Source organism: Meleagris gallopavo, chromosome 5 (genome assembly GCF_000146605.3).
Source record: "Meleagris gallopavo isolate NT-WF06-2002-E0010 breed Aviagen turkey brand Nicholas breeding stock chromosome 5, Turkey_5.1, whole genome shotgun sequence".
Classification (NCBI taxonomy): domain Eukaryota; kingdom Metazoa; phylum Chordata; class Aves; order Galliformes; family Phasianidae; genus Meleagris; species Meleagris gallopavo.
This window is the reverse complement of record NC_015015.2, coordinates 26782286-26800539: the sequence shown is the minus strand read 5'-3', so window position 1 is coordinate 26800539 and position 18254 is coordinate 26782286. Positions and strand designations below refer to the sequence as shown.

The 18254-nt window shown below is 42.9% G+C and overlaps 1 protein-coding gene across 1 annotated transcript in view; it reads left to right on the top strand.

Annotated features, from left to right (window-relative positions):
- The window catches only part of SMOC1 (SPARC related modular calcium binding 1), a 142043-nt gene that overhangs the window by 108440 nt on the left and 15349 nt on the right, over window positions 1-18254 (top strand). Inside the window, exons 9-11 of the mRNA XM_031553635.1 lie at window positions 8972-9164; window positions 10028-10110; window positions 13487-13592. Of these exons, the coding sequence (XP_031409495.1) occupies window positions 8972-9164; window positions 10028-10110; window positions 13487-13592 (382 nt within the window). The remainder of the gene's footprint in view (window positions 1-8971; window positions 9165-10027; window positions 10111-13486; window positions 13593-18254) is intronic.

Sequence of the window (18254 nt, the reverse complement as noted above, 5' to 3'; positions counted from 1 at the left end):
CAGGCTTTTGAAAGGTAGGTAAGTAGTAGGAAAAGTCTCCTGGTAGAATATCCCAAGGGTTTTCTGTGAATAGTCAGGAAAGAAGGATGTGCACAGAACCTACCCTCACAGCCAGGGAAGAGATGAAACTGTGTGTTTAAAAAGCAAAGCAGCCTTCAATCTCTTGGAGCACCTGAGAGAGGAAGATATAAGTTGGCACATGAATGGAAGGGCATTTTTCTTGTTTCATCGGTTGTAATGCAGGGAAGCATGATCCTGCTGACATTGTCATTTTCCTGCCTTATCTCATTCTCACTATCAGAACAAGCTCTGATAGCACAAAGCTGCAGTAGGTCTCTCTGCAGTTGGGACCCTCAGATTGCATGGCATAAGGCTATGTAATTTCAGCAAAATCCTTCTGGGAAAAATACTGACTTCAGAGATAGTATCACCCTGTAGTCTTTTCCTTGACTTTCAAAGCAGACTGTGGAAAGGAGCTATCTCCTGACACAGATGTGATGGGAGTTGTTTCTATGTCAAATATCTGAGTTCCGTACACTATTGTCATTGAGTTTCTAAACCCTGACCATTTTGCCTCGCTCAAGGTAGGTGTCCAGCAGGGAGTGCTAGTCCTCCTGTTGGAGGCAGTTCCCTTTGCCTCCTAGTCAAGTGCTAAATGCTGCTGGAAGAACCTGTTTTGTCGTTACATGAAGAGACTCATCACACTGCAATCTTTCTCTCCCCTCTCCTACTCTCTAGCAGTAGCATAAAAGAGGAATGGTACTCTAATCAGGTAGCCCAATCTGAAATATTTCTTACCTGCCTGTGACAGTTTTCAAAAGCTTTCTGTTTGGTGTCCTATAATTAATTATACACTTAAAATACTGTAAAAATGCTGTGCTTGTATAGACGAGCCAGCAGGGGTAGGCAAACTCTCCAAGAATTGCTCTGGTAGTTGTTCCAAGTACTATTAAAAACAGGTGTGGAAGTGAAAAATAGTTTCCCAGTAATGTTAAGGCTCCAGTGGAAACACCTATGGCTTCTCATTTTATTGAAAAGCATTTCTCAGCATGGAAAGAGTGTAGCAAGAAAGGAGAATAGGGAAAATGAATGACTATGTTCAAAGACAGGTGGCTTATCTCAAAGTTAAGTATGCCACAAGCTAGCAGTGCTTAGAAGTGATGTGAAATAAAAAAGAGTTGCAAGAAGAAAGCCATGGACTCTGGGTATCTTCCTCACAAAGTCACAAAAGCAGCATCTGAGGTTGAAAGTATTTCTACTACTAAGGAACTGCCCTGATGTAAAGAACCAAACAGAGCTCCATTTTGGTGCTAAACTTTCTTTGCTCATGCTAGAAGCTGTTGTCATGAAGGTATTGCACAGCCACAGCTGTCATGCTGTACGTGGCAGCCAGATGTATTAGGAAGATCCCAAAGTCTGGAAACTTAAATCAGCTCAAATCTCTTGAAGACTTCAGGCTGTGTTTGCAAGGAAGATGCCTCAATTATATAGGATCTGCTGGAGCTTATCAGCCCACGTGAGAAGAGCAGAAAAGACCAGAGGAGGTTTGTTCCGCCTCAGTTCAGCTCAGGGTCCTGTCCAGCTAACTGCAGCTCTAATGTACAACCTGTGCCTGAAACGGGCACAACAATTCCTCTGGCTCTTCCAATGAGCAAGTTGTTGATTGCTGGGGTGTTTTTATATCACTTCTCTAAGTAGACCATTTGCTACTTGAAATACCCATGGGGAAGAAAAAAATGATCTATGACCATCTCTTTTTTAAAATATAGCAGCTTTTAAGTCTCAGAAGACTGAATGTCATCCCTAGACTAAACAAATGGAATTCTTTCAGCATTTTCTCATAGATCAAGTTTCCTAGACCTCTGCCTGTTCCCTTTGCTCTCTTCTGCACTCTTGCCAAATGGCGCACCGCTCTCTCTAAGGGCACTGCCCAGAGCTGGACACTGTGCTGATTTAAAGACTCATAAGTCATCAGTTCCTGTTTCTCATGTATGAGGTCCCTGTCACTGTCACTACATCCCACAACTAATTGTGTTGTTTGTCAGCATCTACTAAAGTTGTACTTAACTTTTTTTTTTTTTTTTTTATTATGGTCTACCTAAACTCCTGACCGTATTTTTCCAGGTGTTATCTTGTCAGTAATTTTTTTTTCCATGCGTTGGATTTTTCTCTGTGAGTTGTTATGCTTTGTATTTGTAAGTTGTGGTCATAATGATTGCGAACCATTTGTCAAGATGACTTTGAATTTTTTCCTGAATTTTCATCTGCAAAATGGATGCTGTGTTCCACAAGCCAAACTGATCACTTACAAGAATTGATGCAAGACACATCTGATGATCCCTTTCAGTACAGAAAAAATGTTTCACAGAGAGCTTCATCCTCCTGGAGCATGTTTTTCTTAACCTGCAGCAGTGGGCAACAGTCCCACAGTGATTGTATGTAGTGCCCATTTCCCTTGTTTGCTTATGAGAATGACACAACTTATAATATGCTCTAATGAACTAGGATTTAATCAGAGCTCTGTTTAATGGATTGTTTATGGTCACACAAGTGATACAACTTTTTTTTTTTCCTTCTTCTTTTTTTTTTGCAAGGACAATGTACTATAGCCATAAAAAAATAGTACTGTCCTCTTCCTTCCATGCTTCTGCTAAGGTGCCTAGTCCTGGAGCTAGGACTATGAGATTGGCTGCTTGACAGACAGGATGGTGGTAAGGTTCCAAGCCCCGTCTTAAAGAGAGTTAAGGGTTGCTGGGACAGGTAGCTTTCATCTGCCATGCATGGAGCTTTAATCCTATGTGGTTTGGAAACTCTGGAGCAGGCTCCCTTCCTACCTGGGCTGTATGTAATGCTCACAGATTCTGTACATGTTGTCCATTTAAGGGCAGCTTCTACCTGCATCAAGTTCACTCTGATCCATGAGATAGGCTTCGCTCCTTTAGCTCTTCCTCATCATTTCAAGCTTGAGGTAGATATGAATAGATTTCTCATTACATTGCATTGGAGGGAGTGCAGGGCAGCTTTAGTGCTTTGAGCAGAATGAAAATGGCATGGGTGGGATGTGTTCCTGAATAGCTTAAGTTTAATGAGCCACTTGGAACAATGCATTTGTAAAATTATAAGCCACCTGTTGAAGCTTCACATTGTACTTGTTCAGCACTGGAACAAGTAATAATCTCTGTTTCTTCTGTAGTTTATGCCTTGAGAAATGAATTTGAGTGAGTCCCAGGGTAAAGCAAGGACTGTTAAACTGGTGCAGTGTGGGAGCACCTGCAAGGTTTGTTTTTTTTCTTTACTTTTACATTAGCCAGAATACCCTGGAAAGACCACAATCCCAGACAGAACAGGGTGGAGTGGGTAGAAGTACTGATGACTAACAGAGGTGAGGAGAGATTTATGCTGTCCCCGTGAGCTGTGTTTGTTCAGCTGGCATTGTGCTCTAGTAAACACAGAAGGGGTTGTTTCTCTTCCTCCACCCATATCCCTGCTCTGGGGATAGGCAGCTGGTGCCTATTCATTGCCTTACTATGGTAGTTCTGCCAGCCTTTGTGAACGTGTGTACCAAAGGCTTTTCCAATTCTCTTTCCCCTCCAAAGTGGAAGGGATGCTGATTTGGGCTGCTGTTATAACATGTGCTGAACTTTCCCTTAGGAGTGAGAATGTGCTTTCTGCCTGTGGCTTCTGTATGCTCCATATTTGGGCTGAGGCACCTGTTCTAGAGTGGCCTCAAGCCCTGTTTACATTACAGCTCGCTTATGCAACATGAATGCACTTTAATGCTGGTACAGAGGATATGCTAAAATAAACCATTCAAGGTTCCTCGTCTCCATCAGAGCAATGCAGCAAGCAGCTAATCCAAAACAAAAATCAACCCCGTTTGAATTAAGCTTCCCTGAAAGACTGGCAAATGCTTTCTTTCACCAGGAGGAAAACAGAGGCAAAAAGACACTTAGTCCTTGCTTTTGGAATGGTACAGGATACGAATAGGAACTTGGCACTAGATATCCCTAGTGCTGCCTTTTATTCTGTACTGCACTAGTTCCTGATGCGGGAGGGACTCAAAGTTGAACAAAAGAAATTTGGGAGAGATGTGTGTGTGATTTTTTTCAAACCGTGTTTTGAAGTCAGGTCTCTACTGCACTGCTAACAATAGGGGCTGGTCAAGAATCTTTCAGTAAAAGACCTTTTCCTCCCCTTCTGATGAATGCTCCTTCATGAAAACTGAAGCTTTTTGTGGGAACTCCATGGGAAAAGTTTCTCTGGTCCAGATGGAATTTCTGGTCAAAAGAAGAGAGAAAGGAAAAGGGATGTAGGTCTGCCCTGTTTGTGGAGTAGCCAGCAGCTCTGAGTTAGACTATTCATAGAGGTTCATTAGGGGTGGAGAGAAGCATGGAGGGAGGTTACACCCTCTGTTTTGCCTCAGTTGGAAGGAGGACTCCTGTCTCTTGAGGATGATGTAGGGATTTCTCCAAGGTAGTTGGTTCCAGTGTCGTAGCTTCTCTCTCTCTCTCTCTCTCTCTTTTTTTTTTGTTTTTAAAGTACAGATTATCAAGATTCAAAAAATAACTGTGTTTGAGTGGTGAATCTTCCTTGTGTCCCACCCTAACCATCTTCAGCATCTTGCAGCCTTGGGATCTGTGTTCGGTCTTTTGCCCCTGCCAGCAATGAGCTCGGGCAGCTGGGAGCTGCCTGGACCTGGAGCAGTGCTTCAACTGCAGCCAGCCCTGCAGGCTGAGCATGAGAGCTGTCAAGCACAAGCCTTTGGTTCAGTACTGCTAGACACCCTCCCTTCTAACTCTGTAAGGTAAACAAACACCCCATCCCTTTAATAAGCATCTCGTTTATGAGGCAGACAGGTGAGTCTCTTACCTCATCCATCATTTTTGTTTTTATTGTGCAGACACTAGATATATTCTTGAATGTATCTACTTAAGGAACCAGGCCTGAGAGACCTTTTTATGAATCTGACCATGTATTTCTCTGAAATTGCTGGGAGAAAATGATTGTGTAAATAACTGAGACTACAGATGTCCAAGCTTTGCTTTCCTGCAGTAGCTCGTTGCTTCAGAGATGCTACTTTTACTCATGTTTCAAGGAGTGTTAGAAGAAGTCAAGAGTAAGAAGCAGCAGCAAGTTAGCATTTTAGAGCTGAACAGTTAAAGTAAAATGGTTATTTCTGCAGTGATTCTCTCTTCTGTGGATGTATTCCTATATTTATTTCACTGTTATTGGATTTGTTGTAAGGTGGATTTACTGTCACTCATAGGTTTTGTAGCCCAGCATGAGCAAGCTGGTGAGTGCTGATGGCTGTCATAAGTCAAAGTTAAAGCAGGGACAGCGGGAGAAAAGGGACTGCAACAGTGCCTTAAAAAAAAAAAAAAAGTGTAATGTTATTGTTGGTCTTGGGAAGGCTGTTTGTCTCACACTGACTTGCTGTCTTAAATGTTCCTCTCTCTGTTTAACTTAGGGAAGGAAAGAAAGCCTTTTCTCAATATCTTTCTGTGTCTGCAACTGTTAACTGAAACAGGGCATAAGTACCCTGCACATGCAATAGAGATATGCTACTTTGTGAGATGGCATTTTAATTTCATACCTGGCATTAAACCTGGCTTGGCCGTAGGCTTTCCTTATCCTCCATAAACTTGGCCTTGGAAATAACAAAGTTTCCAGTAAGCAGTCTGACTGGAATGGACTGACTTCAGTGTGCTGGAGCCAGGGTAGCATTTGATGGTTCCTTTATTACCAGTGAGGCTGTTTTTAGTGTGACAATGTGTGTGGTTCAGGCCAGGTCCCATGCTGGGGAAGCTGATGGTATGGATTTCCCAGCTGATTTTGCTGGCTGTTGGAATATACCCTTGCTATTAATACTCGTGTTTGTTTTTAAGGGAATTAAGTGCTGTTAGAGTGATAGCTTGGAGGAAAGAGCCTCTCCAGGGGCTAGTGCTAGTTAATTCTGTCTTCTGCCTGTTAGACATATGGCACCAAAGAAACTTTCCACAAGGCTGTTGTCAGAGCCACCGTTTAATGTCACTGTATTTGCTGTTTTGATCCCCTCTAGCATAAGGAAGATAGAGTAGATCTGGAAAAGGTTCAGAGAAGGAGCAACTAGGTCAGCTGGGACTCTTCAGCATGTAAAAGAGATGAAGCAGGAATCCATAAAGCAGTGAGAGGCAGAGGGAGAGACTGCAACTGGTGGTTCACTGTCTCATCCTTCAGAAGAGCCAGGGTCGGCAAACAAAACTGGCTGGAGCCAGGTTTAAATCACACCAAAGTATGTGCTGTGTTCCACACACAATATGCAGTTGAGCCAAAAAACTAGCTGCGGGGTGTCATAGTCAGTAAAAGTTTATGAGGAGGGATGTGGCAAACTCGTGGAAGCAAAAAAATTATAGCTACTTTCTAAATGTGAAGTCCCTCTCTTTCTGCAAGTTTCTGATGCACAAGTGGTTGAGACTGGAAGAATATATGGGAGAAATAACGATACGCTTATCCTGTTTCTTTGTTATCCTCTTAAGTGCCTGCTTTTGGCCACAATTGTAGATGAGATAGTGACAAGTTGGGCCCATGGTTTGCCACAGCATGGCTGTTTTTTGTTCTTAAGGGTGTGGTGGAATAGATGAAACTCTCATAGTGACTACTTCCATCTGCACGCTAGCAAAGAGAAAAATCTGATCTCTCTGCTACTTCAGCTGTGGTGGTACGATTGCTAGCACTGGACTACTGGAAACTGATGACAGTGATGGGTTTTGCATTGTTATATCTGTTTGATGTCAGCTGAACAATACCAGCAAGATGCATTGCATTTAGCCTTTGAACACGTTTCAAAAAGGAGTGGCTGGCAATTAGTTCTGTATTCTGGAAGATAATGCCCTGACTTCCATTCCCACACACTTATTTTAATACGCACAGACAAATTCTTGCCATTTTTATGGCATAGAACAAACATCGTATGTTTAAGTTTGTGCGTTTATTCTCTGTGTGGTTTACATAGCTCACTGGAAATATACATATAGTATAAGGTACTAACTTATTAAAGGAGACTACTTTCTTTCCTTTTTCTTTATTCATTTCAATAAAAGTGACACATTTTGTCCCAGCACATACACACAAAACGTTGATATTTTTATCCAGAGCCATTTTTAGCGCTGGTTGTGCAAGACTCAAAGAGCTTGAGAGATCTTAGTTTCAATGTGTGCTCTCAGGAAGTTTCGGGATTTAGATAGAAGAATTCCTGGAATCTGGATCTATTCAGTAGGAGGTGTTTTTGTTTTGTTCTGCTTATTACATAAAACTATGACAGCCAGAGAGTCCTGGCTTCGTGAGCACTCCAGCAGCAAACCAAGGTGCAAATTGCCGTCAGGCAGCCCGCAGACGCGGGGCCCTGTGCTCTGAGTGCTTTGCTGGGGAGCCTGCAGCCCTCTGCTCAATGCGTTCTCTGTCCCGGCACAGCTTGGGAACAGTCACGGGGCCTTTTTTTCAGATGTGAAATCTGTCAGCAAAATGAAGTCAGCTTAAATATCAGCTGAGGCTTGAGCTCCCTTTCAGTATTTGTTGACTTTATCCCCCTCCTGCTCCTTCCTGATCGAGTTTCTCTCTGCTTGAGTCAGACTTGCCAACACTTAGAAGTTTTCAGCCTGTGTTTCGGTTGTACGGATTTGTGTGTGATAGAGTTGAGGTGCCCTTTATATTCCTGACACACTGAGGAGAGAGGGAGACCACTCTGGGTCTTTGAGACTCCTTGTGTTAGCTGCTGCAGTTCAGTCTGGTACCCAGATCAGGGTGCGCTCAGGCGGTGCTGTGCAGAACTGCTGCCATTTGTGTGTGACACCTGCTGCCTGTCCTGGCGTTTGTGGCCAAAATATAAGATGGAACCGATGGAGTGCAGACAGGCAGGCAAAATACCGGGAGACAGCGAGTGTTGCTAAGTCTGTGCTGAGCCTGTCCTGGGGTAGGATGCTTAGATAATGCAGGGGAACAACTGCAGGTTTGGGATGAACCCCCGGCATCACTGCCTGGCAGTGCTGAAGCATTTTGTATATTGAGAGCAGGAAATAGCTCCTGGCATTGGCTTATTTCAAATTAAAAAACAAAACAAAACAAAACAAAAAAACAACAAATGAACAACAACAAAAACCAGAGTAAACCAGAAGGGAAAAAGAAAGCTGGGGAACTGTTACCACTTCTGGCTTTCATCACTCTCTTAATGATTAAAGTCAGCAGTTGTCTTTTCTTTTTCTTTTCTTTTTTTTACCCTAGATTTCATGTTTTTTAATCCTATGGTCGTCTGCATTGACTTCGTTCTCTCCTACAGGCATGTTTTTTTCCCTCTCCCTGAAATCTTCTCTGCTTTCCAAAGGTGAAGTTGTTTTCCTTCTCCTTAAAAGACCAGAATGTTTGAAGACTTCTTATTGAGAGCTTCTGGCTGATGAGATAAACAGATTGTAACATCCTGTGAAATATTATCCCATGTACTTGATAAAGTGGTGTTAAAATATAACTTTCTTCTTCTCTTGGGCACATGCAGCCCTATCTCATTTAACAGCCTTCCAGGATGCTAAATGAGATAGAAGGATGGACTGCATTCTGGATAAATAGGTGGTGGGAGCAGAGCATGGCTATTGGCACCTTTGTGGAACTGAAAGCCATGAGTCACAAATGAGGACCTCCAAGTATGCAAAAATATCACCTGCAAAAACCTTACCCAGGAGCTGCAATTTCTTACTTTTCTTGGTTTGCTGGACATGCATCAAACAGCCTCTAGAATCCATAATCTTGTAACATAGTCTCTGATTGTAGGAAGAGGTTCTCAGCTCTGAAATCTCTCTTTAGGGTGTAGGCATACTGGTGTTTATTGGGCAGAAAGCACACTAAGGTCTGTTGTGGAGGATATTCCTGACCTACTGAGCTGAGGAAGGTGATCCTTATTCAACATTTTTTCTCTATACACCTCCATCTCCTTCCTGTCTTCCAGAGAAAGTTCACTCCTGCGACCAGGAAAGACAGAGTGCCCTGGAGGAGGCCAGGCAGAACCCCCGCGAGGGTATCGTCATCCCCGAGTGTGCTCCAGGAGGGCTCTACAAACCAGTGCAATGTCATCAGTCCACCGGATACTGCTGGTGTGTCCTGGTGGACACCGGACGCCCCCTGCCCGGTACTTCCACTCGGTAAGAGCTGTAAGCCTGGTGGGGTGCCTGCCTGGGGGAGATGAGCCATGAAAAGTAGTATTGCTATACCAGATAAGTTCCTACTTCTTGGGCAGCGTGCTCTGAGCTACCTTCCCTAGAGCTAGCAGTGTGATGTACCATATTGAGTGTCCTCTGTAGGAGTTGATACACAGTAACTGCTTTTCTCTCAGAGAAGTATTATATAAAACTGCCTTTTTTTTTTTTTCTTTTTTTTCTGGTGGTAGCAGGCACCAGTCCTTTGCTCAAAATACAGGCCCATGTTACGAGGGGTAGAAACAGAAGTGTCTGTGTTGCATTATTCTCTGCTTTATGTTTCCATCATGCAGCCACTTAGATCCTGGCCAGAACAGATTTAGAGCATTTCCCAGTTGCACATTGATAGATTGTAAGCAAAAGGTAAATTTAGCTTTTCAGCTGCCTTGGATCTTAAAATTACCTTTGGAATATTTTATCATTTGGGAACCGGAAACAAATTGTGATTCTGGAAAGCTACAAAAACAGTCCAGTAGGGGCTGGGACTTAAGAACTCTGCACAGCACAGTGATCCTGGAGAACATGGACAGTTTTGAAAAAAAGCTCAATCTGTGCCCACAAGAGTTGGAAGAGGGCCTTTTGCTGTCTGTGGGTTTAAGCTGTTCCTGGGTTTCACAGCATGTTCCCACTCCTCTCTCTGCTTGCTACTGCTGCTGCTGCAGTCCATAAGCAGACACATGACTGAGAATAGTGTTTCTGCTGCAGGTTTATTTTTTCCCCTGTTGTGAGCAGATAAGATGACCCCTTAGCAACCGTCTGATGACACTGAAGCCATATCACATAGTTTACCATCTTCTGTTCTTTTCCAGCTATGAGACTCCAGTGTGTGAAAGTGATGCCAGATCGAAGAGTACAGAGATTGATGATCCGTTCAAGGACAGAGAACTTCCAGGTTGGTAAAGAATGAGAGCCCATCTTTGCTTATCTCACCTTGGGACTCTCAAGAGGCCTACAATGTTGTTGAGGGGATTTCCCTCACTATGGTTATTTTACCAAGGGTTTTATTCTGTGTTATTTTGGGTAACTGGAAGAGCCTGGGAGATTGGTTTATTGCCTGTCCACCTTTCTTTGGAAACATGGCTGAGATAGAATTGTTGGGGGAAAAAAAACTGGATGCCTGCATGTACCCTGGCTGAAGAATGGGCTCAGCATTCAAAACCTTTCTTAAAAGCTTGGCCAGAACAGGATCTTTCCCATGTAGCAGGGCTTTTTAGTAGCTTGATGGTCTGATGAGCAATGATGGTAATTGTCAGTGGATCAACTGGCTCCCTGGCACTGCAGGACAGTATTCTTGGTGCACTAAGGTCACTTATCTCATGCTGACTGCTTACTTGGCTGGACTGGATCCCTCACTTTCTACCTGAGACCCCCTTTATCTCCAATTGCTGATTGTTTTCTGTTCGTCTTTCCCCTCTTAACAAGATGATAAGCCATAATTTCCTATTTGTTTGCTTTGTTACTGCTAGGAAGAGGTGCTGGGCACAGGTGTCTGAGCAGCTGTTAAAAATATCATACAAACATGCTCTGTTTTTAACTTCCCTCTGCCTTTGTAAGGTGCAGGGGGAAGGGCTTTCACTGAGAAATCAGCCACTGCTCTGCTGGGTGGGAAATGACTCCCAAAAACAGAAGCTACAGTCAGTCCCTTTTACAGTGAGGGAGCAGTAGAGACCAAAAGCTCCACAGAAAAAGCTGGTAGCAATGGATCTGCTTCATTTTTTTCTGTCCCTTCCTAGGGCTAACATGAAGTGAATTGTCTCTGAACAAGTTAGCAAAGAAAATGAGATTTGTTCCAGGTTTGTGTTTTACATCTCTTGATTCTCCTGCCAGCTCCTGACCTTGGGCTCCATAGCTCTCTGCTTAGCAGCTCTGCTCCTAGCATGGCTCTCTACTACGCAGCTGCTCGTTTTTACAAGACATGTAAAAATTTCTTATCTGCCTTCCTCTTACATTTGAATGAAATTGGCCAATTGGTTTAAGTATTACTTTGGAGGGTGAGAGATCACCCCCGTTTAGCGAATCAGCTAAATGATTCCATTAAGGCTCACTTCCTTAGGAAATCATTGTAAAACAGAACAACCTGACTTCCTTTCTTCTCCCTCCTATTTTCTCTTTGCTTTTCTGCTTCTTCTTGCATTTATTCTCTGTCTCTGCAGAACTTAGTGAAAATCCTTTGCCTTCGGACTCCTTAGAGTTTCTTTCTGATCTCTCAGGAAGACAAAATGGTTTCTTCTTCCTTCTTCTGCACTACAGCTGCAAGTGGATGAGGGTATGGGAACTACATGAGGCCCAAGAGGACATATGTAGGATGCTCTGTAGCATCAGACTCCAGGAGAGTTTTCCTCTCAGCTCAGGCCACTTCTTTGTACCTTAGTGAACATTCAGCTCTATGTTTGGATTTGTGGTTCCTATCCGTGATGGTTCCTGTTGCTGGAAATACCCTTGTCTATGAAGAGAGTAGGAGCTGGAGCAGGGGAGTCACGTATCCTGATTTGTCTGCCCCGTGGTCTTTTGATGCAAACTTGAGGTTTGTTTGGTTAGCTATTCTTGTACATAAAAATTCACTGGTGAGTCAGAACTACATGGAATGAGGAAAGATGTTTCTCTTACCTTTTCTCTTTCTTACTGGAACTGAGCTTTTAGAAAAATCTCTACTTTCATTTGAGACATCTTTCCATTTGTGTTCACTTCTCCAATAGAGGTCCCTTACTTACCCCTTTTCTAGAATCTTGCCTATTCTCCAGACCTTCAGTGCTTCAGGCAGTAGCATCTTTCTCCTGTGTGATCCTGCACAGGCCAAGCTGGGAGAGACAAGAATATGAATCTGTGCATACCTACGCATACCCTCTTCACAAACTGTGTCACGCTGCTCCCACGAGAGCCAGAAGAAAGAAGGAAGGAACATGTTGCTTGCACATAGCACATGGCAAGCTGCTAATTCCTGCAGACGGTGAGATGCTGAGGCCCCAGAGAGATGACTTCTAGCAAATGGTTTTTCAACCTTCTCATTACTGCAACAAAAAGCTCCTTTAAATGAGTGGTCTCCTTTGACTGCGATAGCAGCTTACCTATTACAATGCTGACATTTTCTGGACAGTGTGCCAAACAAGTGCTGAGGAGTGTACGTGTGTGTAATATGCGTAAGATGGAGACAGGCTAGGGACTGTTGGTTGGCTATTGCATAGAACAGAGCCTGTAATGCTGCAAAGGAAGGAGTTTTGTCAGATCAATTTGCAAGCTGCTTTCAGTTGTCAAGGGATTACAGTAGGTTTCTGCTGCTGTGTTTGGGGTACACATGCTTCTCTGCTCGACTGGGAAAAGCAGAAAGTGTTGACATTGCTACTTGCTACTAAGGCAATACTGTTTTCTGGTACTGCTCTTCTACATGGATAATTGGTAGTGAACAGAGGTTTTGGAGAGTAAGAGTAAGAAGAGTAAGGAAGGTGGTGATGGCTTCAGTATTATGTTGTAGAAAACAATGGAATGGTTGGTGGTAGGTTTTGGACAGCGGCTGCATGATTTGCCTCATAAAGGTAAGGAGGCAGAGATTCATGTCTCAGCTCTGTTGTAAGACTGACAAGAGACTCCATCATTCTGTAGTTATAATGGTGAGTAACTGGATGGTCTCAGGACTAAGTCATGGAAATAGTTACCAAGCTTGTCTACAGTCCGTTTTCTCCAATTCCTGCCCAAATCAGCAGTGACTGGAGGCTCTTACCATGTGATCACTTGGTCAGACGTATTTCCAGTGCAGTCTGGACATGCAAAGAACTGAACTATTGTGGTAGCTCCTGGCAGGCAGTACTCTCTGCCTGGAGAGAGAGGTAAGAACAGCAGTACTCATTTTGGCCCTTGCTTTAAGAAGCTTTAAGCTGTCAGTTAGAGCCTCGGAACAGCCATATTTTTGGAGGAAGATGACCCGGGAGGTAATGAATTGTTTTTTAAACTCCTGTACAAGTGTTACCATGGGAACTGTCTGCCAGGCGCTCCAACACATCCCTGTGGTTATGCTGGTAGGGAACTGGGAGGAGAGGCTGTAAAGCCAACCACATGATCTTCCTGCCAGATACTGTCGGTGACTGTGTGTGTGCTGGACAAAGCTGCAAGACAAATTGCCATGCAGAGGAATCCACTGAGGAATTCTTCTGCCTTTCCTGCAATGATGTCTACCATGTTACAAACAAAGGAGGTTCTGACTGGACCTTGCTGCATTGGGCTGGGAGACCAGCCTTATGTGTTCTTGCATTAAGCCTCCACTTTTCTTTTTGCAGGCTGCCCAGATGGGAAGAAAGTTGAATTTATCACCAGCTTACTCGATGCTCTCACTACGGACATGGTACAGGCTATTAACTCAGCAGCACCTACTGGAGGTGGGAGGTGAGTCCAGAAAGCACTTGAGCTGAACCCACCAAGGCGATTGCTCTGGGTACCTGTGAGGTGGGAGTGGGAGGAAGAGTGGTGCTCTGAGCTGATTCCCATTCATCTGGATTGCTGGGAGAGGAGCTAGCACTGTACCGTCAGAGGCTGCTCTGTCTTGTCTTCATAGTCTGGCGTGCCTGCTCTCACCCCTCCTCCCTGGCAGCTGTTCTACCATAAAGGTTAGTATAGCCCATTTGAAGTGTGAAATGAGGGCTCAGTGGGAGGAAGTGTCTTGTTCTTTTGTCCCCTGGTCTATGAAAAGACCTAATAAAATGCAAATGGATTGAAGGAGACCGTGTGGCCTAGTGGCTACCACAGAGAGTGAAGAATGTGAACTGAATTCTTGGCAGCACAAGTGCTGTGGCTTTGCAGTGGGGCTGAAGCCAGCCTGTGGATGGGGAGAGAAGCCATTTTTCATGACCCTCCCCTTTGACCAGCTGCCTCTTCATCCCTCTTGGAAGGAGCAGCAGGTCAGGCCTGTTGAAAGAGTTGGGCAGAAGCGTGCTTTTCTGGGGAACTGGGGAAAAGCTGAGATCTTGTCTCCCCCTCCTGTTTGATGATAGGAAATCTCCTTAGTGCGGCAGCTGAGGTGCTGCAATGTGCAAGGCAGAACAGGCCACTGGGAATGGACTTTGTTGAGTTTAAAAAAAAATGCTATGTGACCATGACTAGGCAAGGCTTCTATGGTTCTGACTATAAAAGGGGACAGTGCTATTCTACCAGACAGGGATGCCACAGCAAATAATGTGCTCACATTAATGCAGATGTAGAGACGGAGGTACCTTTGTGCATATTGCTTCCAGCACATAATGTTGATACCCTGCTTCCCTCTTTCAAAATGCATGAGGAAGCAATACCATCTTTAAATTCTAAAGACAAAAACTTCCTGGGTGGCACCTTTGTGCTTCTTGCTGGATGGATTTTTTGTGAGCCCATATGTTTTTAACTTTGTGTTTGGACTTTGCAAATGAAGCCGGTTGCTGAATGCCTGCACATGGGATAGTCTGTAACCCTTCGAATTAGCAGTATATGCCTAGCATGTCTGTACTCATATAAACAGGATGAAAAATGCCCCAAGGATGGGAAATACGTTGTTCTCTCCCAACCATAAGCATTCCAGTGTCAATTCTGTGTAATTTGCATGGTTCAGATGCTGTGGGTGGGGGTGGCAGGAAGCCCTGGAGAGTATTTGATATTTATATGGCATCTTTGGCACAGAAGCCGAAACCCAGCCAATGTAATCATCACTCTTAAAATAAAGCTTAATATAAGCCAATATTGTAGAGACCAGAGATATATATGCCCCATTGCTCTTCCATAAACCCAGCAGGCTTTCTTCCTAATGTTCCCCAAGTTTTGTGTATTTCTCAGCTTTGAATAGAAGCCTTTCTGGCAGAATTTTTCACTGCCCGGCTCTTCACAGTCGCCACATTGATTTATTTTCAGCTGCAATGTCAACAGCCCAGTTGAAAGGGGAAAAAGAAATCTTTTAGCAGTCTGTCCTTTGTAAGGCGAAAGGCTGCTGCCACCCAAATATTCTGCCTGCTCACAGCTGTGATTAAATTCAGGAAATTGCTCTGGCATAAACTTCCGCATGCATCAGTTAGGGTAAGTGCATATCCCAAAGAGCCTACATCAAGCTTTTCCATCCATGTGCCACTGTGAAACCATTTATTTCGGAAAAGAAAAGAAAAAAAAACAAAAAACAAAAAACAAAAAACAGTTTCAAGGAATTTAGCAATTTAATCAGTACAACTTTCATTTGGTATGAGTTTGCAGAGCTGGGAAGCCAGGAAGCAGTCTCTGTGCAATGAGTTCTGCTTTCCAAGTTTCCCAGAGGGGAAAATGTCTAGAGTCCTCTCTTCAGGAACATCTGAAATTCTGCTGGGTGACCTGACTTCACTCTGGCATTAGAAGTGAAAGCTCTTTTTCATGAATATTTTATTTATGGGGCTAATGAACTCTTTTCCAGCCTTAACAACTAACATTATACTTAATTTACAACAGTGCTTATCCTGTACCTCCTTCACTCAGGTTTGTTGAGAAGGTGATATTGGAAAGAAAAGCTCGAGATCTGGTTTAGCTTAATGTCAGCAGACACACTTACATTTGTGAGGCAAGTTTCTCTTATTGCAGGCTCTTCTCCATCTTTATGATAACAATGGAAGGGAAGCGCTGCACTTAAACACACGCTGGCTTCCTCTGCAACCTACCTCTTTCTTTGAAGTGTTCACCATTTTTGGACTCTTTTAGAGGCTGAACAAATGAAAATAGTTTATTGTAAGCTTGAAAGTCACAGAGGACAGGCAAACTTGATACACACAAGCTCTTTTTCCCCACGTCAGTTGGCCCTCTGTATTGTCCTGTGAGTTGTAAATACAGTGAGCTTTTTGGGTGTAGGTGGACTGAATGTAAGGCCTTGCTTCTGGAGCAGGGACAGAAATGAGGCAGTACCCAAAACAAAACGTTGCTGAAAAGGATTGAACTGTGGATACAAGATTGCAGTGTGGAACTGTGGCAAAAAGTGAATATTTATCAACAAGAGGCAGTTTTAGCAAAGAGGGGTTATTTCCATTTCTCTGTGAGAGCAGGTAGATGGAACTGTCATACAATGCACACCTTTGGTATCAAACATTAAAAGAGGGAACAACACACAGAGAAGGGCCTCGCCAAAGTTTTTAAGGGCTGAAAAAAACCTAAGAGTGAGAGTCTTAAGGAGTTCAGGCTTCCATGGGATATTAGAAGAAAGAAAAAAGGATTGAAAGATGATTACTTATAATCTGAGTGAGTCCATAGGGACACAAGCTCTGCAGGCTCTTTAGTCTAACAGGGAAGAACACGATCAGCTGAATATAAACCAACTTGTGATCAACATTTCTTTAAAGCAAAGCTATTTGTAAGGCAGAATGAACTAATGAGGGTGATGATGGATTCCCTCTCTGTAACGCTTTCTTTTTGGGCTTGATACCTTTCAGAAATACTTTAGTCAAATCGAAATTCTGGTCTTAAAAGTAAATTGATTCACAGTCTGTGCGCGTACAGGAGATTGGATTAGCTGACTGCAGCTTTCAGCCTGAACCTGAATATGTGGAGTGAAAACTGCCTGCATTTGCTGAGTGTCTTCAAGACTTTACCTATGTCTGCTGCAAAGTTCTCTATGGCTTTGCAATGAATGTGTTACTAATTTTTCTTTGGAGGGAAAGGAAAAATGTAAGGAGAAAAAATGCTGGAGATCTGCATTTAAAACTCTACATAAGGCTATGCTGATCTGCTTGGTTTACACTTGACACACACCAAAAACAATCTTGTAGCAGCAAAGTGATGCAGGACAACTTGTTTGTTGCTTCAGGCAATGTAAGTAAAACCTGATAAGACTTTTTTTTTAATTGGGCATGCTTAAAACAACCTTGTAATTCCTTATAGGTCTTGTCTCGTTTAAGCAAGTTCAAAGCTATTGATTTTAATTGAGTTACTCTTGCTTTACAATAGTGTAAATGAGAAAAGAACTTCCATTCGTCATGGCCCTGGTTTATATTACAGCAAAATAGCCAAATAGACTTCATTTAAACTTCTGAAACAGAAAATCTCTGGTAAAATTCATTCTTATTACATAAACTCCAAGACACATCTTGTTACTGTATGTTTTCAAATTAATTAAGGGAACCCTTGTAGGAAATAGGTTTATTAAACAATGTTTTGTGTCATGCATAAATCCTATATAATAGAAGCAGCATTTTTTGTTTAAAAAAAAAAAAAAAAGAGTTCAATTTAGTACATTTTATTCTATTTTGTAAGTCAGACATATTCCTATCACACGAGGCCGAAACTAGAATAGGTCAAAGGAGATCCCAGCTTCTCTCTACCAATCTAAGAAACTATCTTTAGTCTTTTGCCAATTTGGGAATAAATTTTAATCGCCAAAACGTGCTCACTGTAGCTTGTTACATCATCAGGAAAAATATGAATGCCCTGTGGAGTTTTAGGTTAAAAGAGCAGCTTCTGACAGCTATCCTTATCATGTAACTCAGCAGCTGTGTGCCTTCATTGTAAGCTGCCAATTATTTCCCATGTAATAGCCCTAAAAGGTACTTCAGAAAATTGCCCCCAAGGTTCCCTTTCATGCTGTAGTTGAGCAGTTGGAAGCAGGCAAGTAAAGCTCAGCACATCTCCAGGGTGTTCTGAAGTTGAGCCGTGTTTTAATAAAGATTGACACTTTCAAACAGTATGGGGAAGTTAATGCCCAGCTCCTATTGCAATTCAATTGAAGTTGGATACTGAACTCTCTTTATGCTTCTATGGAAATTCTAGCCTAATTAAAGATATGAAAAAGATCGTGTAATAGGAGGATCTTTTAAAAGTCAATGAGGAATGAAGGGAGTTGATTTTTAAACCTCCTAAATGATTTATCCCACAATCTTCAGAAAAGTTGTGTTCAGAATAATGTTTCATACACAACTTAGCCAGAGGGAGGAGAGAAAGAAACTGGGTCTGTAATGAGAAGATAGCTTCAGTTTTAGCTGTGGAGGAATTATGCATTCCTTGTAATGAATTTGGACTGTTCAGTAACCTTTTGTTTAGTCTGAATGCAGCTGTTTTTTTTTTTGTTTTGTTTTTTGTTTT